Source organism: Eptesicus fuscus, chromosome 14 (assembly GCF_027574615.1).
Source record: "Eptesicus fuscus isolate TK198812 chromosome 14, DD_ASM_mEF_20220401, whole genome shotgun sequence".
In the NCBI taxonomy this organism is placed as follows: Eukaryota; Metazoa; Chordata; class Mammalia; order Chiroptera; family Vespertilionidae; genus Eptesicus; species Eptesicus fuscus.
The window spans coordinates 9,692,479-9,714,457 of NC_072486.1; the positions used below are offsets into that span (position 1 = coordinate 9,692,479).

The 21,979-nt window shown below is 42.6% G+C and overlaps 1 protein-coding gene across 1 annotated transcript in view; it reads right to left on the minus strand.

The window, feature by feature from the left end:
* Nucleotides 1-21,979, minus strand: part of CREB5 (cAMP responsive element binding protein 5) — a 391,322-nt gene that overhangs the window by 223,851 nt on the left and 145,492 nt on the right. The window contains exon 5 of the mRNA XM_028155118.2: nucleotides 20,692-20,864. Coding sequence (XP_028010919.1) covers nucleotides 20,692-20,864 — 173 coding nt within the window. The remainder of the gene's footprint in view (nucleotides 1-20,691; nucleotides 20,865-21,979) is intronic.

Consider the following 21,979-nt stretch of genomic DNA (forward strand, 5'->3'; position numbering starts at 1 on the left):
GCATGATGTCCTTTGGCTGCCAAGGCATGACTCCAGGCACACAAAGCAGAGAAAGGGTGAGGAAGACCTACTGGTCCTCTTGTGTGGAGTAACAGTAAACATCTCAGCTGAGACTAAACAGTGCTCATTTCCATTCAAACAGCGGGAAAGATACACTTTACTCTTTCCTCAAAAATTCATTGATCACACAAAAGACTCATCTTGGTAATCTGAAAAATGTTAGAGCCTTTCTAAATTAACTACACACAGATATACACTTACCTCCAACCATAAACTAAGCTGGTATGTAGGTGGTAATAATGATAATGGCTGATGTCACTGAGTATGTACTATGTGCCAGATCATTTTCATCCATTGTCTTATTGAATCATCACAACCTTCGATGATAAGGTTATCCTCATTTAACAGAGGCACTGAGTGATTAAGTATAACTTGCCCAAGGTCAAAGTAAGTTGGGTCTGAATTGAGGCTCTATGATGCCAAAGCTTGTGTCCCTCACTACCAGTATCCTGTCTCTCCCATTGTTGCAGCAACAAAGGACTATAGATGAGACAAAGGAGGTGAATACAAAGAGGGAAGAAGGAGATGATGTAGTCTGTTTGCAAAGTGAGGCTTTTAATACACAAGCCTCACACACTCCTTTTCTCTTTCTGTTCCTCCCTGAGTAGAACAGATATCACCAGGTAGAGAAAAAAGTTATGTGAATATTCACCACCTAAAAATGCTAACCTTGAATATGACAACATCCTTGTCATCATCATGATTAGTTATTAATAATGAGAAAGGCCAAAAAATAAAATGACATCCTACATGAATATATGTGAAACCTGTGCATTTAACTATTTATAAATTTCAACAACAAAAAAGAACCATAAACACATAATGAACTCTAATGATACAGATGCAGAAGTGGTAGGGGATAAAGTCAGTTGATGTCTGCAACTGACTTTGAAATGCATAAAAAATAAGACGGATTGATGTATGGGGAAACAAATATGTATAAATATATGATAAAGCAAATATAACAAAATGGTTATTGTAGAATCTAGGTGCTAAATAAACAATTTGTGAAGCTTCTTATATGTTGAAAATGTTCATAATAGAATGTCAGGGGGAAAAGTGACCATAAGGTGAGCCTCACATTTCTAGGCTGCTGGTTTCCTGACACCACACCCTAGTTAGTTAGAAAGCTGGGCAGGCAGGTGGGGAGAAACTACATCCCCAGGAAGAAAGCCAGCATCGATCAATAATTACGTCATCCCTTCCAGGGAAAACAGAGGCTTGGAGAACAACTTCTTGACTGCTTCTAGCCTAGATCTACCATCTTGGGAAAGACTCTCATGCCAAGAAAAAAAAAGAAAGAATAAGTAAGAAAACATAGGGGAGGCAAGGAGATGCCAGATTTCAATATCACTGTACCATGTGTCACAGGCAGAGCTGCAAATAAAAGCTAGAACTGCAAACAGTCATTTCTGGTTTTGCAACCTAGACTTGGAAGGATTATGTATACTCAGAGAAAACAACAACAAAAACACACACAAAAAACAAGGTCCTTGATAAATGCTTGCTGAATGAATGGCTAACTGAATAAATGATGAATATCAGTATTTTGTTGAATGGTAGTGAAGAAGGAGAAAACACCTATGAAACTCATTATCTTTCCTATTAATCTCTCACTGTTTAAATTAATGAACCCTGCATAAACATGAATTCTCTTTTTGCCCTTTTATACCCATATATATAAGCATACCTTCACACATATAGTCATCCATATTATGTAACACTAGAGGCCTGGTGCATGAATTCATGCACAGGTGGGGTCTGGCCAGCCCGCCCCAATGGGGACCAATCAGGCTGGCTGGCCGGAGGGAGGGGCCGCTGGAGGTTGGGCAGGGAGGCAATTGGGGCCCTGATCAGGCTGGTTGGCCTCCCTAGTGTGTGTCCTAGCGTCTGGTTGTTCTGGTCATTCCGTCGTTCTGGTTGCTTGGCTTTTATATAGATAGGTGTTGTGTGTTGCAGTATACACAGAAATGAATGCACGACAATATTTGCTTTAAGGACTTAAAGCCCCAGAAGGAGAGACAAACACGGTATCATATAAGGTCTGATAGAGTAAGTGCCATGAACAACAGAGATTCCATCTTGTTTTAACCTTTTGCACTCGGAAGTCGAGTGTGACTCGACACAGTTAGCATCGGTAGCAGCTCGTATGTCGAATTGTATTGAATGTATCAATAATTTGAAATATAAAAAAAATCCAAATAAATAAGTTTGTATTAAAAGAAACTCCAGTTTTTTATTCTACTGCCACGCTTTGTAAAATCTGGGGTATTTAAAAAATTAAATCCCGAGTAGAATAAAGGAATCGAGAAAAAAGCAAGCGAGTGCAAAGGGTTAAGGTCTGACTTGACACTATAGTTCTTACAGACTGGATTCAAGTCACCAGAACCATTCCTGCTACATGCAGGAAATGGTCACATCCTAGAGAAGGCGGGATCCAGGACATCGGAGGCCAAAATTAGAACTCTGTACAGCACTTCTGAGCCCTCTGGAGGGCCTGTGGTGGTTTTCCTATTTTAATCAGAAGGGAGGAATTATCCCCCTGTGTCCAGAACTTCAGATTTCATGGAGGTGTTGGAGGCCTGCCCGAAAGGACCCTGGAATTCTGATCTGGAGTGAACAGGCCTTGGAGCAGCTTTAAGTGTACTGACATGTAACTGGACTTGTGCTGTCGAAATGAGGTGATGAAAAAGTAGTCGGGGAGCTGTTTCTTTGGGGAAGAAACAGAATCAGTGCCCACGAAGAAATTGTAGGCATTGAAAAGGAGGTAATGTTTTCCACCCAAGGGCACCCAGTTGGAGACTGGTCTGGGTTGGCTCTCATTTCATAACCTCTCGACACATGTGTGTAGTCAAGGCTGAATTTAAAACCTATACTGTGAACCTTAGGAAAATAAACCACATTAAACAAGCACAAATTGAAAATATTACACAAGAGATTTCACAGGAAATTGGTCCAAATTTAGCCTCGCTCTTTATGTATTTAAGCCTCTTATTCGTCGCTTAGAACTTTATATCAGTATTTTAATATGAGTCTGCCCTTCTCCCCCCAACCCCTGCCCTGGTCCACATCCACAATGGCCTGCTTAGTTTTACAAAACTTATTTTTTTTAACTCCCCAAGAATCCTGCTACCTTTGGCCTGCTCCTTCAGTGCTCATTAACACATGTTCCTAACAGTGCGCTGGTGACGCACAGCATCCATGGGTAGGTGAGGTTGAACATATACCTAAAAATTAACTGCGGGACCAAGGACAAGCTTCGTTTCTCCCTAAAAATCTGTGACTCCTGCAGAAAGTGCCCTGTGCCAGCAGACTCAGACTCAGGTTTTACTGAAAAGATGACAACAATCGAGACCAATGTCTTTCCCAGCAGCATCTCAATGTCTTGCAGTCTCATTTAGAATGCTCTCACACTGCTGTCCTTCCTTCCATAGTTTTCTTTTTCATGTTGTTGTATTGCACTTTCTGTATGGCTCCACAAATCCTTTTTTTTTTTTTTTTTTTGGATTAAAGCCAAGCGTAGGTAAACAACTGAACTATTTAAAATCTTATGGATTTAATGATCCACCTTTTACAATAACATTGGAGGTGATCTTACGTTATCATTATGTGGTCACAGAGCAGGAGGACGACTGCCAGGAGCAATGGCTGGACCATTCTCTCCACTTCAGTCTGGTTTTTGCCACCAGGAATGTTCTGGCTCCAGTCTGCACCCCTTTCATGCCAGGCTGCTGCCAGGTGGGAAAAGTGATCCCAAACCAGAAGGTCGTTTTGTGCGATGGACAAACATGCCCAAATGCCATGCTGGGACATCCCATTCTTTCCCACTGGCTACCAGCCAGAATGTGATTATTAATGAAGCTTGCTCACAAACCACTTTTTAGAAGGCTTATTAAGTTATAACTTGGTTTGTATTTTGATTGGAACTTTTTAATCATTTCCAAGTCTGAGACGCATGATTTGTCTTATCGCGCTAAAGGAAAATGCTTGCTAGTGAGTGTGACTACATTATCTGCTCCCTTTGCTTCTTCCTTATCATTCTCTCCTTGTGATGGAAGTTCTAAAGTGATGAAAGAGCTGAAGAAGCCATGGGAAGAGCTTAATATTCCATAGCAGCTGGGAAGGGGCAGAGGTTATCAGGGGATGCAAGGACAATCGCCCTCTTGCTTTTACTTGGGTAGAACTGCAGGAAAATGTTTTATAGTTTTTATTATTTTACAAGATTACGAGAACATCCTGCTCCCTCCCAGAGATCTGAGCTGTTCGGGGAACTCTCTGCTTCCTCCCCTCCCCACCTGCTGCAGCAGCCCTGTGCTTACCTGTGCGGCTTTCATCAGGACCACAGAGGCACCTGAATTTGGAAGACACCCAACCCGTTCTGACCAACAAGGCTGACACCACAAACAGCAGGAGCCATGGGAGGCGTCAATTCACATCAACAGGGGTGTGGCCAGGGGAATTGCTTCCATGTTCTGGTTGATTTAAAATATTAAGGGAATCAAGGTGATATAGTGATTTGAAGAGCCCATTAAGGAAAAGAAAACCCAGGTGGTTCACTCTGGATCAAAAAAAAAAAAAATACAAAATTCCTAAGATGTGATTATGCAATAAAAACCCTTTGCATCTATTATATACTGAGGGGTGAACACACTTCCCTGAGGGAAAACATGAAATTTTAGGATGTTTGAATACATGTTAGTGTAGTCCCACCTCCACAGGTATGTGCAGCCTACAACCCGCTACTCAGTGGTGGCCTCACACAGGTATATGTCGGCTTGCTTTTGTCATCTGAGCGGCTCTCGCTCTGGGTGGTCATCCCATAGCCCTCACCCCCCAACACAATTCTGGCGGTGGGCTTTACTGGATTTCTCGGGGCATTAGGTTTCTCAGAGCATATAAACTCCAGGATTTTTCCCTTAAATCACTCAGAGCCAGAAAAGGAGGCAGAAGGATGCTTCAAAAAGAATTAAGGAAAGTTAACAGATCAAAAGAACAGTGCTGCCACATAAGTAAGCTACTTCCCTTTTCAAAAACATGTATTAGGAGAACAGCAGCTAAAACCCTGATCAGTCATGAGAATGAGCACCAGCCCGCAGGCTGAGGGGCTGAAAGGAATTAGGCACCACCCAAAAGAAAGCTCTTGGTGATTAGGCTCAGTGTCTGAAGAAACACACACACACACACAGGCACACACGCACATGGGAAAACCAAACCCATCACCCTGTGCTGTCCTTCCTCAGAGGAGTCCCTGGTGCCTGGCCTTCAATGTCTAGGAAATGTCCTTAGCTGCTAAAAACTTCTGGAAGGCCGAGATTAAAAGCCCCCCTACCTGCATGCAGTGCTGAGCCTGCTTTCCTTGTAAATTATAGGTTAGACAGCTTAGTCAACAATGGCCGCATCCTCTAGAATCCAGCAGATACTAAGCAGAGGGCACAGGGCTGAGGAAAAGCCACCCTCGCCTCCGCTCACCTCGAAGTGGGTTTCCATGCATGGCAGGCTTGCAGCCCAGGTAAACGGCATCTCTCACCACATCTTTCATGGAAGGTCCTGATGGTGGGCCTGTTGATCTAGAGCAGGCCTCTTGGCTTCCTCTCTGTACAAATGGAGAATGAGGACCAACCCACCAAACAGTTCCCAACTCCAACAAGACCCCAGTTCTCATGAGAGTAATTTTACTTTTATTCTTAGTTAGCTTTGTTCGCCAATGCTTTTATCTGCCTCTCTGTTCCAGATGAATAAATGCAGAATGGAGTGATAGATTTCAAAAAACATCACAATTCTTTTGGCAAAGTTAATAGGTCCCTGGTGATACGAAGACATATGTATTAGGTTCCTAGGGCTGTCGGAATTCCTTGCTGTGAACAGGGTGGTTGAAAAACAACAGAAAAGCATTCTCTCAACATTCTGGAGGTCAGAAGGCTGAAAGCAGGTGTGCAGGGTTGGTCTTCCCGCGGCTCTGTGCCCCATGCTTCTCTCTCAGCTTCATGCATTGTCAGAGAACCTTGTCTTTCCTTGGTCTTAAGAGGCAACACTCCAACCCCTGCCTCTGCCATCACATGGCCTCTTGTGAGGACACTCACTTGGTCTATGCCTGCCCTAATCCATATGACCTCATCATAACTTGATTACATCTGCAAAGATCCAATTTCCCAATAAGGTCGCCTTCAGAGGCACCGGGGTTAGGACTTCAACATATCTTTTTAGGGGGAGGTGCAATTTGACTCAACAACATATACACAGTAGTTACAGATGGACATAACTGGGTATTGCCCATAGACAGGGCAAGCTGAGCCTGAAGAAAGGGGTTGTCCCAGGGGGCTGAGCGCAGAGGAGGCTTCCAAGGAGGCAGCCATCATATTCCTCTGGGTATAGATGCAGAGAGGTTAGACTGCGGGAAAGGTGAAATGGCGGAGAGAGAAAAATAATAGTGAAATCTGGATAGCTGAACTTACACTGAGAAAGAGGGCGGGTCTGCAGATTAAAGGCTGAGGGGCCAAGGCAAAGGTGTCTGGGGTTCTGGGTCTGTGGCCGCTGTCTCTGTGGCCCGCCTGTGTCTCAGGGCCTCAGCCTGACCATCAGTGTTAGAGTACCTTGCCTAGAAAAATGAACGAAAACAACGCACTATCTTTTGTTGTTGCTCTTCCTTTTCCTGAGAGATTAAAATGCACAGATTCCCATGAAGTCTTAGTGTTTTTCTTTTGACAATTTTCTTCCCTCCCAGCCAACCACTAAAAGTTCTTTCATGTTTTAGTCCCCAGAAACCCCCATCACTTCAGAAACCATAGCGCGTTTCTCCAATCTCCTTTACCAGTACTTGCCACAATGGTGATGGTGGCGCTAGTTCAACAGGAAACTGGTCTTCAAGATGGTACTACATATGCCTGCCCAGGAATCCACTTCTTCTAAGACAGTACGTGGAGAGAAAGGAATCTCCCAACTCTGGAGTTTTCAAACTTTTTCCTTGCTAGAGAACTTTATTCAAACAATTGCTTATGCAGAAACTCAACGAAATAAACTATGTGGAGCTGCTCTGGGTGAGGCATTTGGGGAGATGGGGTGCCCTGCTGGCTGATCTCCATGCCCCTTCATTTTTAAATATGTTTTTTATTGAATTTTAGAGAGAGAGGAAGGGAGAGGGATAGAGAGAAAGAAATATATATGAGAGAGAAACATCAACTGGCTGCCTCCTGTACACCCCCTACTGGGGATGTGCCCTAACAGGGAATCAAACCAGTGATGTCTTGGTTCATGAGTCAATGCTCAACCACTGAACAACACTGGCTTGGAACATCCCCTCATTTTTGACAGCCCCCAAGCAGGCTCGGTAGAGACCAGTTTAATAGATTCTAGTTGCCCTTATTCTAATAATTCATCTTTATAACATGGCACATGGACATCACATTGTAACGTGCTGGAGGCACCCTGCTCATCTCTTATACCAGGCAGTCATGCGTTTTTTAAAAGAAAAAATCTCTGTTTAGCTGAGAAAACAACTGTTTCCTGAGTGTTGTCATACGTCAGACTGTGACGTCAGCACCTCTCCCTCAGGGTCTGCCATCTAATGTGACTCTAAGCTCTGATAGCACCCTGTTTCCTTTGAAGCTCCCCCTACTCTGGAACCACCACACACCACATTCTGGAACAAGTAATAGAATTTGCAAGCTCTTTTTACTGCTTGGCTATAGAAAAGGACCTAAAATTAAGTCAATTAATGGAGAGGCGGCTTTTAATAGAAGAAACATCAGGCCCATCACTATAAAAACTGATGTAACAATTAGACTTTGGAAACCCCCAGCTTTCCAGAGAAATCCATTATGGAAATATGAAGGATCGAATGCTTTCTATAGAAATACCATTAAAATAAGCACTTCCTATCGTAACACTAAAAAAGACTCAGTACAGTAGGCTCTCTGAATAAAAAGGTAACAAAGAAACTAAGGACTGATATAAACAATCCACTCCACAGGGCCTCGTGAAAACGTGGTTCCCTGCGATGGTTACCACTGAAAATGAACAAATTAAGGTTCTATCTTTATGAAACTCCATGCCGAGGGAGGCCAGTTTCCTGGCCTATCTCTACCCCAAATTCCTAGAACAAGTGAAAATTGAAAAAGCAGCAATTCCACACTTGCAGAAAATCTGACCTGAAGACAGCCTTTACTCCCACTGATGAAATGCAGGGTTCTTTTCCTTTACAGGCTGCGTTGCCATCTTTTATGAAAACGCAGCAGGCATGCAGCTTTGTCGCATTCTCCCTCTAAACAGTGTTCCTATGTATAAATCCAGGACCGCAAATGCCTGGAAACCACTCCAGTGAAACTTTCACTTGCGTCTTAGGTATACAGGCGCCTGCACCCAAGGAACCCATTTAATGAAAGTGTAATAACAAAAGAAGTCTCTTTTTAGGGATTCTTGGCACTCACCCCATTTGGGCACCCCATCTGGGCACCACATCTGGGAGAAGGTGGATACCCAGTTGCCTCCTTTCCTGATCAACGGAGGGATATTGTTGTTACACACACGGTGTCTCCCCTCATGCCCAGCAAGGTTTCACTGGTCCTCCCTGACCCTGTCCAGGCATCCCATTGGCTTTGGGATGGAGGACAGACTGGGTGTCTGTGGAGACAAAACTGACCTTCACTGTGTTGGGTCTGACGCGTCTACTTCAGGACGTTGGGGTTTTGTTTTGTTTTTCCTTCTTCTGATTCAGCAGCTTTTGTTACAAACACCCAACCTGGGAGGAAGAGGTTAAAGGGAGAGGACAGACACCCACAGTTAAAGGTGTGTGCTGTTCTCTTTAAGCACCCACAGGCCTGCGACTGGCACAGACCTTGGCAAGGAACCAACGAAGTCTTGTGGGAAAAGTAATGTCTAGAAGAATACCGTGCCATGCTCTCTTCTCTGTGATGACTTGGTGGGCCGTTTTGCCAGGCCCAGCTTCTGCCATGGGCTCTCTGCTGGTTCAAAACACCTGGCCACAGTCTACCTGAGATCCCTGAGAAGGGTGTGGGGGATGCCTGCAGCAGTTATTTCAAAATGATAAGGCAAAGGGTGAGGAAACAGCACAGAATCTGGAACCTGGAGAGTTTGTGTGCAGAGGCAAACAAATCAGGAAAACATGAAGTTAGGGTTGTGACTATTCTGCCTCCTGAATAGTCTTGCTGCTTTTCCATTGGTTGTTCCTCCTGTTCGTCTTCATTTCCATCTCATGCCTTTTCAAGCCCAGCCTCTCAATGAAGTTCCATCTCATTATTTTTTTTTTTATTTTTAATTGAAGAAATGCAGCAGCAAGAGAGAACTCTCATCTCAGACTTGAGAAAAAAGAAAAACAAAACAAAAAACTCGTCTCCAGACTTGAGAAAAGCCAAGAATCCCGGCATCCAATCAAAAAGCTTTGCATGCCAGTGCTCATTCATGCCGGTTCTGTATTTGATGAACTCTTCATTCAGTTTGTAGCTCAATGTGTAGGAAACCCAATGAAGTGAACCAAGCGCAGGATGTCGTCCAAACATGTTGAAGCACTTGTGGGTGAGTGCTCCGTCCTTTGTGCTCCTCGGCTCCTGTGAGAAGCCTCTGTCTCAGGCAGGCTCCAAACTGCCAACTCAATGAAGCAAATAATAATTATTCCTAATGGCAATAATAATTATGGAACGCGGTAGACCCAATATGAGGTTGGCTGTCTGTGGCTTCAGTGGGACAGCCAAAGTTTCACACACATTGTTTTAGAAAACTCTCTCTCTCCCTCTTCCTCCCCCTCTCTGCCTCTCCCTCTTTTTCTCTCTCACTCATACAAACACACGCACACATTTGCCAAAAGAGATCTGGACAAACTCACTCCTCTGGTTCCCTGCAAAGAGCTTGACTACAGAGCTAAATTAAATAAATAGCAACTATCCACACAGTGAGCGGGGATTGGGACATGTCTAGTAGTTGACACCACACACACACACACACACACACACACACACACACACACCTCATTTCCCTTTTTGTTAAACATTTTAAACTTTCTCCAATTCCAGACTTTTAGCCAGAGCTATGGCGAAATGACAGACATGAATAATTTGATACACTCTTCCTTTCCTTCTAGGAGAGATGAAAGGAAAGAGAGAGGGAAGGAGGGACAAAGGAAGGAAGGAACCTCAGATCAGTGCCCTCCCACCCCCATTCCCTGCAGCTATAAGTCAGAATCTCCTAGGACAGTGATGGCGAACCTATGACACACGTGTCAGCACTGACACGCGTAGCCATTTCTGATGACACACGGCCGCTGAGGCGGCCGCATGCTGAGGATGAAACATTTGCTGCTCCTGAGGATGAAACATTTGCGAAATAATGTTTTTTCCTCAAAGTGACACACTACCCGAGTTATGCTCAGTTTTTTGGCGAAGTTTGAAACACCAAGCTCAAAAGGTTGCCCATCACTGTCCTAGGAGATGGAAGCCTCCCTTGGTGAAGGCCCAAGCCCGCGGTGGTCAGTGCCATACAACAGCCTGATTACCAGGAAATAGTCTCCCTCCTCCACCTGAGCTATGCCCCTCCCCCACGCCAGGATTTGGCTGTCTCCACCCTCCTGGGACATCAGCATTAACACTTCAGTATCTCCCCTCACATACCAGATGCCAAGGTGTCAGAGAAATAAAAAGTAGCTCCTCCTGAAAACATAATCCATCAACCAAATGGCCATTTTCTAGATAATGAAGAACTGTTCCAACTTTATGAAAATTAGGTAAAGGGGCTAATCTGAATCTACATGAGTTTTTTCTTTCTTTTCTTTTCTTTTCTTTTTTCCTTTTCTTTTTCTTTCTTTATTTTTCATCATCGCCCAAGGATATGGTCACTATGACTATTCTTTAAATGTGGTTTCAAGGTGCTGGTACAGTTTATTGTCATGTAAGAGGCTGGTTATAAGGGGCATTATGAAAACCATGCTATGTGGAATACACAGAATACATCTGGCAAAATTCTTGAAGGGTTTTGAATAAGGTTATATACATTGTCAAATGGCCTAAATCATGTTTTAGTAAAGCAAAGTATTATGAAATGTGTACACACACACACAAACACACACACAGACAAATTCATTTGGATGCTGATGTTAAAATTTTCCAGTGTTCTTAAATAGTACACAGTTTATTTTGCATCAGGTAAAAATTTCATTTTTTCAATGTTTTAGAGAAGCTATACTTTGGAATGTGCATTTATAAAACTGCATTTTTGTTTCGTTTTTGTCATTAACAATATGGCCTGACTTAACACAGGGCTACAGAAAGGCATTAGAGGTAGACTTTGGTTTCATTGAGTTTGCAGGTTCATCAAAATGGCTCCCCTCATACTAGCCAAACAGTACTGAAGTGGAAGCAGCCTGTTCTTCTCCAATTAAGTGCTCTACTGCTTCTCTCTTCGGGTACTCAATTTGAGCAAGACATTGGGAAAAGTGAGAGGAAATGTCACGCTATGCAGTGATCCTGAGAGTCTGCCAAATGTTTGGCCTCGGGGCCCCTCCAGGTTCTGAGAATGACATTTTATGTTTGACAAGTGTTCAGTGGCCTGGTGACTTGGGGATGGGTGTCTGTTGTTGTAGTATCATTATGATTATTTGTGTAGAAAATGTTTATGGGTTCTATGGACTGAAAATAACAGATTGAAGGTCAGCTGTAGAATGCTATGCACTTGGCTTGTGAATTACCATATCTGAACCAATATCTGGTTCATTTCTGGCATTTCAAAGATGTTTGGGGCCATCTGTTCTCTACAAAGATCTGCACCCCAGCAAAAGCAACCCTAGCACATTCCGGCATGTCTCTACCCCACACTCACAAGGGTCCTATCATTTTACAGACTTTACCGGCCTATTCACCAGCCAAAATACACTTTGCCAAAGGGGGAAAAACTATAAAACTCCAAATTCTTTTAAATGTGTCTGGTGCCATTAAGAATGTTTATTACTCTACAAGAATTTTATGTTGATCTTTACCAAAAGCACAACATACTTGGCAACTAGATTACTAGATTTCCTGCTAAATGTGAATGTATTTGTTTTATGGAATTTATTCTTTTATAATTTATATGAGCTAAGCAGTGTGTGGTGGAGTGTTAGTCATGATAAGGAAATAAAGTTGTTCCCGAAGCTAGAAGAGGGCACTTACTAGACAATCTAGTTTCATTCTTTCTTTTATAAGATGGCAAAATGGGCCCAGTTAGGTCAAGGGGCCTATTTAAAGTCCCAGAGCTTCTGAGCAGTACAGGCAGAACCCCCAGTCCCAACTTCCCATCTTTTAATCAGTGGCATTGTACTCCCTCATTGAAATAGGATTCCCTAATCAAGGATTGCCTTTACATCCAAAATCCAAGATGAAATTTGCTGTTTATATGATATTCTCATCCAACCAAAGGTAAAACATCCATAGAGTTTGCATAAACATTAACTAAATCCTCATAAGAAAAATATAAAAAATGGTAGTACAAAAAATCCATTTGGTCTAATATAATTGAAAAACACATGAGAAAACCATTGAATCAATGATCTTTTGACTCCCCAAAGTCCAATTATATGAATACATGGTATATGCAATGGGTACCATGGCCCATCTGCAAATCCTAAAACAGTCCTCTCTTAACGCAGAACCTACTTGTCAATCAGCTCATAGAGAGTTATTTACACTTCGTGAGACATACAGTACTTAAGAATATGAAAGCTACACATAATCAGAAATGTCCACGGAGACACTGCCAGGTTACTTGAACATGCTCAGTCTTCCGAAGAGCGAAGTGTGCTCCCGCTTCCAAAAGGCCAGTTCTATTTTATCAGCTTCATTTCTCTGGACATGCTCACCCTGCAGAGCACTGCACACAGGAATCATTTTTCCATGTTAATATCCCTTTTGGCTACACTTAGTCCTGGGACTCTCTCTAAGCACCACACCATGAGCCATGCAAACCTATAGTGGTAAGCCAGCTGGGCATTCATGCTTCTGTCCCTGAAAACAGAAGTTACCCAGCCAAACCCCATAGAGGAACTAAGACAAGTACAGAAAGGTATAGTTAATTATTGCATTTTTTATTATGGGAAATACTAGTATATGCCCTCAACCCTCAATGTTTAGTTATATGGCACCTTATCTAAGGCTTATCCCTAGGAAGATGCTAAATATTGATGTAAGCTAAAGCCCTGTGTTTCAGGTCTTTCACAAAGTAACCCCGCCCCCAAATAATAATAATGACAGAATAGAAGACAGTAGATTGCATTTTCCCATAGATTTGTGTCTGACAAGATCATTGTCCGTGTTTCTTACACTGGACTTATTTTACATCTTTTACTATTGTGCTATTGTTTTTGTAGTTATATCTCCAACAAAAGCCACTTTTAGCAAAGTGTGCATAAAAGAATGATTTCTTGATAAGTTTAGTGCACAGGTGGACATGACACATGGTCTATATGTAGAACTAAGCTCCCAAAGTAGCTACCAAGGTGTGGGTGGCCTGGCTTCTAGTTCTGGCTCTTGTCATTATCATTATGACCCAGGGCAAGTTACTTCCTCTCTGAACCTCACTTTACTCAACTGTAAAATGGGCATGGTCAACAGAATTATAAAGTTGTTGATTTCACATAGGAGTTGAGCCTGGAAGTCAGGTCTCTCTGGCTTCTTTTGTGGGGACCCCTCTCTTTGACGGGCTTCCACTTCCCAAGCATTCCCAAGCCCTACACTGTGCTTTGCCTACTGGGTATGCAAACACAAACTGGAGCTCAGATAATCTAGAACTCCTACTAAACTCAGCTCTTAGACTAAAACAAACCAAAAGAAAAAAATAAATGTGAGACAGAAAAGAAGCATGGAATGAGGGTACTGTTGCTGGGACTGACTTGTGATCAGCTGGCTAACCCTTTCCTATATAGGTAAAGGAACTAGGGCTTAGAGAAGTTGAGTACTTGGCCAAGGTTGTAAACCTTTTTAAATGGCAGAGCCCAGGTTATCCTAAATCCATGACATCTGAACCCTTGGCTAATATTTTTCTAAGATTCTGCTCTGACCTGTCAATGGTTTGGCTCTGAGCAAGCTGTTGTTTTCCAGGTTTATTCTTTCAATATACTGCACAAAAGAATAAGTATCTAGAATTATGAAAGACATAAACTAAATAATCATGGTCTTCTAGAAGCAGACCCTCTTCCCCTCTTCTGTGCTTATCTGTTCTAAAAATGGGGTGGGGGAGTATGCACATAAACACCTGTATGAAAGATTCTGGAAATTTGTGTGTTCATAAGATAAAATCTTCCTCCAAGAGGAGGTAATAGGCAAAATCACATATCCACAGAATAAGCCTGGAAGTCATACTTCATTCAGGTATGGCATGGGGTCTTCCTAAAAACCAAGAAGTGAAATGTAGAGCAGAAAGGGCAGTCACTCTCTGAGGTGACTTTGGTTTTCTTAAAAATGAGGGAATTTGGCCAGATCTCCCAGGTACAGATCCAATCTCTGTATTCAAGTGCCCAATCTCCCTTCCTTGAGGGCTAAAGAACTACCATATATTTCTCCTGAAGGACTGAAGTATCTGCTGGCAACTCTGAGTGTCCACCTCTGCCCTTGACCGCCCTGCAGAAGTGTGAAAGCACAGGCACACTTCAAACTGTAACCAGACACACTGAGCATTAGCCAACTCGTGTGTGTAGATGATTCTCCCAAATGGTCAGACATGCTGATGTACCTTCCATGGCACTGGGGTTTCCATGGGCAGGAGCATAGGGAAAACATCTGCTTTGGAGTCCAACAGACCTACTTTCAAAACTCTGTTCATCTCCCAGGTTGAATGACTGCGGACAAGTTACTTCTCTTCTTTGGGTAATAAAATTGGAGTATATAATGGCTACCTCTCTGAGCTCTTAGAGAATTATAGGAAACAACATGCAAAGCTAGATGAGTGCCTGGCACAAAGTAGATGTTGGATAAAGGTTAGTTTCCTTCCTTCCCTTCAGTATCAGCCTGCTAATCAAGGAGTTTTTCTAATAAAAAGCTTGAGCCATTGAGGAGTGACCTCCAATTCTCTCTCCCAAAGAGACTAGCTGTTATGGACTAAATGTTCAGAGGTGGGAGCCTTTGGGAGGTAATTAGGTTTAGATGAGGTCATGAGAGTGAAGCTCCTATAATGGGATTAGTGTCCTTATAAGAACAGGCAGAGACACCAAAGCTCACATGCTCACATATTCTCCTTCCCTCTCTCCTACACACACACACACACACACACACACACACACACACACACACACACACACATCAGGTGAATACACAAGGAGATGGCAGCCCTCTACAAGGGAAGAAGAGGGCCCTCACCAAGCACTGAGTCTCCTGGTACCTTGACCTTGGACTTTGAAGTTTTCAGAACTGTGAGAAACAAAATGTCTGTTGTTAAAGCCACTGGGTCTATGGTATTTTGCTATGGAAGTCTGAGCTGACTAAGATGCCAGCCTTGCTGTGTTCCAGGTGAGGAGCTGAGATAGGAAGACACCAGCCTTACCTGAGGAATCAGAGGCAAAGCCATATTCAGAGAGGAGAGCAGGGGTATTTTTCTGCTTCTTGGAATACATGTCTATGTGCTCTGCTGTTCTGGCGCTGTCCCCTTCATCTGGCCACAATACCATGTGGTATTACAACTTTTGAATGTTAAGAAACCTTATATTTCCTCAAGTATCAGTACTTAATGTTTTGTTCCACACATAAAACTCTGTGAATGGAAGGCTGCTGGCCTCCTTGTCAGAGGTAATTTCTCAAGGCTCTGCATGGGATTTAACGGGAGCCATATGGTTAAGTCCATCAACCCTCCCAGAAAGCATCCCCCTGAAGGGCCCTCGTAAATGTTCTCAGTGCTGTGAAAGATCCAGCAACTTTCTAACAATAAAGCAATGTTCATAGTCATGATATTCCACAAAACATAAAGCAGGAAATAATGGCTTCTGGTCTGAATTACTCAAAGAGGGCTTCAAGCTGCCCTGGGGAAGGGCCTTGGGCCAGTGATGACCTGGGACCTGCTGGCCTGTTGCCTCCACATGAAGAAGACTGGCCTGGATGTCACTTGCATTAGCTTGTGGTATGCAGTGACCACAAGCTCTCTTGTGGTGGACAGTCTTCATCATGCTCTGTTGGTTTGTGGAATTTAAGAAAACTTTCAATAATGGATTTGTACACCTATGCATTTACAGAGCAAGTACACTCTTAAACTCTAAACTGCTTGTTATTTAAATCTTCTTTAAGCCAGGCCTTTCTGTGATGGCATTATATGCCCTCTCTCCATTCTTTTGGGTTTCCTTTTTCAGAGCAACAATGATAAAAAAAAAACCCTGAGTCAATTTACATCCTCATCTCGATGGACAGCTCAAGCACAACACCAATTCATACAACAAAGCCACATGACTCATCTGATAGGAGAGGTTCCCTTGCTTTTAATACCAACAAGTTCTAAGATGCAATCAGATTTTCATTATTATCATCATCATCATCATTATTTTCCGCGGTCGTCCATTGAGCTACTTTGTATGGCACATAGTGTCAGGGATTTTAAAGAGGAAAGAGAGAAAGAAGCACAGAAAGGGTGAGAGAAGGTATAGTTTATGATGAGTGTAGACTCTTTTTATTGTTTTCATAAAAATATTTTATATAAATATTCTACAATATTTATAAAAATTTCTGGCTAAGTGTTCTATCTAGAGTGCCTAGCTACAGCACCATGCAAATAGAGTTTATGACCAAGTAGCCAATATGCCCACATATCACATGGACATGTTTATTTCAGGACTAATTGGTATAAAATCAGGGAGAGGTCACATATGTTCACTGTTAAACATATTTTGAATTTTCTAGTATATTTACTAGAATATTTCACAATGGACCAGGTATCTTCTTTCCAAATATCAATATTGGTAGGAACATCTGTGTATTCTGATGTTAGATGTATCACACTTCCACTGTAAACAATTACTGTCAAATAATATTCACCAATAATCTAACCAGCTTATCTATTTTTTCAATCTGTACAGAGAATTAACATTTTAGAACATTTTAAATACAGGAAGAAAATTGATGGGATATTTTGGCAGTGGCTCCCATAACCTGTCAGAACTCAGCACTTATACCCATTCTTGCAGAACTCCACACTCCATATTATCTTCATTGCTCTCCTGAAGAATGACTGATCATGAATTACTATCATTTACTCCAAAAGAGAAATAGACTTCTTCAGGGAAGCTGGGATCTATCAAGATCATAGCCACCTACTCAACGGAGTATTGGCTCCTACAGAAATGTCTCATGTGAGAGAAGACAGAGAGAGAGAGATAGATAGAGACAAACAGAGAGACAGAGAAAGAAAGAATTTGCACTACCACTACCTGCTCATCTACCATTTTCCCCAGGCTTTGCTGGCTTGATCCTGAATTAATGAGCCTGTTACATGATATCTAATAAAAATGACTCGAGTAGAGATCTTGGAATCTGCCACATATTTGGTCCAAGGATGAATCAATTTCATCTATATTTAACACATGCTTGTTTTCTGTCTCACTTGTCTCCCCCACAGCCCATGCCTCACTCTTTTTTCCCATCTGGAAAACTTATCTCCTAAAATGCTGCCATCAATCAGCCAAAGACACTCATCCCGACAGAGTGTCTGCCAGTTTGACAATGCACAAGTAGTCACTAGTTTGGGGATACCTCCCACACTCTCTAGTGCTGTGTGTTTTTCTAGCCGGCCTAACCACACAAGTGCAATTTGGGATATTTATACTTACCTCCAGTTTCTATTGGGATAACAGCACTACTTTGACAGAACTGGAAAAAGGGCACGGCAGAGCGTGGAAGGGGATGGAATGAAAGTTGCCATGTTGCTTGTCTATCTACTGTTAACCTTATTTCTTCAGATTTTTGCATTTCCACCCATTTTGGAACAATGTAGCTCAGTGCCTACTCAGAAAGTATGAAAATCAAATGCTTACTAGGATGCATTCTTTGTCTCCCGAATCCATGAGAACTAACACTGCTCCCATTTCCCAGTCCTTCATGTCAGTACCACTCTCAATACATCCAAGCCTCTAAGCTTAAACACAGCCTGAAAGGAGGGGGCAGAAAGGAGAGCAAAAGTGGGGTTAGCAGCAGAAGCTGAGCACTGGTTGAAGGGGAGGAAAGAGGCAGAGGAGGAGAGGGGCATCCCCCTTCCTCTGCACAGAGTCCCAGTCGTGAACACACCCACTGGCCACAGCAAAAGGGCACTGTGCATGGGCACAGGTGGGTCCCAGCCCCTCTGGCTGGATGCAGCTTAAGCGCAGAGCCTGAATGAAGACTTTCATTGCTGTTTGCTGTTTTTGTTGGCCAGTTGCCATGGCAAACATTTGCAGGTGGCTTGGCCAGATTTTGACACTTAAATATTTGAGGTTGTGATAAAAATCAGAATATTACTACAATATGGTTCTGTGCAGCCTCAAAAAAAAAAAAACTATCTGCAATTTCAAATGCTCATTTAAAGACACAGTCTCCAGAGGGAACTCATGTTTTAAAATAAGTACTCATTTCCTCTTTGCTGAGAGAAATAAAAGAGTCAACCATCCCCAAATGTTACCACCTAGAGTTTCATTCTGAATCCACTGTGAGATGGGTTGGCTTGTTCCTTGCTGAGCCCCCATGATCATCTGGGCAAGGTTTTGGATGGGTCACATGGAGAAAATGGAAATGACAGGATGTGTGGGTTGAAATCAACATGGTAAGCACAACAGGGAAGAATCCGAAGAAAAGAAACAACCTCCCTCAAGTCTGGCAATGAGACAGAGTCCTAAAAGTGACAATTATCTCCTGGAACACACCAGATATACAACACCCCAGGACTGGGAATAAATGGGAAACGGAGTGGGTCAGGAGGTCACAACTATCAGAGAAACACCCCCACCCATCCAAGCATAGTGACATGGCTTAGAAATGTCACCCAACTGTACAGCCTTGGGCCAGCGAGGTAAATTATTGACAGAGTCAACACCCATCCCAGAATTTAGGGCTAACCCTTAAAAGGCTGTTTCACAAAAACTGGCATTGTACTAACAATGGCCGAATACTAAGGGCCTCCAAGAGGGTAGTTGGGGACTGGTGCAGGGAAAGGCAGAACTCCAGGGGAGAAGGAATGCTGTAAAACTGCCAGTAAACTCTAGCACATTTTATGTTTTTTCCCTTTGAAAGAAAAATAAAATAATTATAATTAGCTGGCCTAACTGTGAATTGTCTGCCCAAAGCCAAGCCACTAGAGTGAAGGAGTCCCTTGCGATTTTGACACTGTCCTTGACAACCCACCCCGCCCTCTTAGTATATTATAGGTTCTTGCTTTAGATGGTGGCAACATTTGCTTGCATAGTCATCTGAGAAGAAAAAGAAGACAGTTGCTAATTGAGTGCTGGCTTCTTCAAACAGAGGCAAGCATTCAAATGGCTGGATTCATTTTCTATTTCTTGAATGAGAAACCAAATGGACCCACAGCAAACTCACAAAATTGTCATTGCCCACAACTCTCATTTGTTAAGGTAGGTCTCCACATGTCACAACCCATCCAGGTAAGATGAGAAATGTGAGGCAAGGTACCTCTTCTAGAGCATTTGAAGGAGGAATAAGCCAGTGGTGTCCCAAGTGCTTGCTTTGGTCTGTTAATTCTTAAAAGCATTGGAAACAAGGGGGTAAAGACACACTGACAAATTGTGGGACAACTTCTAATTTTTTTACATTACCATATCCAATATTCAACTGAATGTTCAAACTTCACTCTGATGTATATCCCAAACACAGCAGGCTCCCTTTGCTGTTTTAAACTCTGGGAACATAAAGCAACCAGTTTTCAGCGTCCAACAACATAAATTTATCACAGCTCTCTTTGGCTTAAGTTATTATCTTCTCTTCCTAAGAACTTGAATGCTCTTAAATATTTTATTTCCTCTTTACTCTTGCGAGAGTAGAAAAAAGAGACACCATCCTCATTCTGGAGATAAGGAAGCTGAGATTCTGCATTTCTAAGAAGCTCCTGGCTAATGCCCAGGCTGCTGGTCCTCAGACCCCACTCTGAGTAACAAGGGAATAGAGCTCTCACATGACACTCAGAAGTGAGAGCTCTTTCCATCCCATAATACAAAGTGTCCGGGACCATCCTACCAATGCCTTGGTATTATCTTTTTTATGTAAATGAGAGGGAGAGGGCCTGCCTTTTTTGTTCTGTCTACTCCAGGATTGACTATGGACCAATACAGAGAGAAGGGAGAAACTTCTTTCTACCATCCTCAAGTATTTGTCTTGAGAACTATGCTGTGGACTCCGTAACACCCACAGAGTTTCCTGTAGTCATCTTACAATTCATACATCTTGTTTGAAGAAACAATGATACAGAATGACTTGCTCCCCCATCCCTACCCCAAAGTCAGGGTCAAACAGCATCCACCAAACAGAGACCCTCGTCTCCCTTCTCTTATAAAAAACAACACTGTGAGCTCTAGGCAATATCACATCAGCCAGGAAAACCAACTTCTGTCTCATCCAATCCGGGCACTAGAAACAAGAAGAAAATCCAGAACCTTCCCTGAGTTCCAGCCAGGCCCCAGAGACAACAAGGAGGTCTCCTTACCCGATCTGGCGGTTGGTGGAAGGTGCTTGTGTGATGACAGAGCTGGACTGGGGTGACGGCATGGCTTGCTGAATCACAACACTGGTGTCATGGTTGGGCATCCGTGTGCTGCCAAGCTGGTGAGCTCCAGGCCCCGCCATGGCCCCACCAACTGTATTATGCATCGAGATATTCTGCCCAGAGAAGACAGAGGGGAAAGGTCAGAGGAAGCCAATGTTTTATCCTACTTTCAAGCTCTCGAAGACCAAAATTGGGAATCTGGTTATGTCAACTAAATGGAGAGTTATGGCTTCTGGCAAGCCATGGGTCCATTCATCTTGTTATAACTTACAACTATGAGAAGATGAAAAATAACTATTTGCCCTAAGAGTAAAGCACATAAGAAAATACCTTGAAGTTCACTAATCACACTGCCGCCATCCTGATGTGAGCTTTACATCAGGGACGTTTAGTGACTCAGTGTGATATATACTGCATTTGAAAATGATTTCTGTGGTATATGCTTAACACTGTGATTTAGTGAAGAGCCCTTTGGCATTCTGCTTTGAATGACAAGCACACTGGGTTATTTGTTTTTTCTTTTTCAGTCAACCACTGTATTTTCCCCAGGAAATGCTACTTTTCCAAATTGTAACCTGGGTACCCATTACCCAAGCCTCAGAATTGGGGAGGATGGATGATTGGAACAGACAATAGGTGTCTGGGATCCAATAAAACAAGAGCAAGAGTTGCAACGTCTGCTGTATTTCCATAAAATCAATTCAAAACAATGTTATGGAATCACCGAATACAGAATGAGTGACGTCTGTTTGCTTATTCATTATCTTTCCCTCTAGAATGTAGAATTTTTGTGTCCAAAATGCTATCCCTATGTTTGGAACATAGTAGGCATTCAGTAAGTAACATATTGCATGAACAAACTAGTGAAAGAAAAAATGAGACTAAGTCACTTAAGGGTTCTAATATTTCTTTCTGATGACTTGGATAAAGGTTTCATTTAAAATTCAAAAGTAAGGTAAAAAATTAGCTTAAAAGACAGCTCTTCCAGAAAAGAAGGTCACTGGGACAAGAGAGGATACATATTGAAGCTAGGGAAGGCTGAGCAACATGGTGGGGCTAAAATATGAAACATTCAGAACCTAGAAAAGAAAGAGTAAGCACAGGACAAAGCAAATTAAGTTATGGCCTCTGTAACCACCATGTATAGAACTTCAGCCTACAAGAGGAGGGAAATTTGAGAGGTCATTTGGACAATGGGTTGAGGATGGCAGGAAAGAAATGAAGTGTC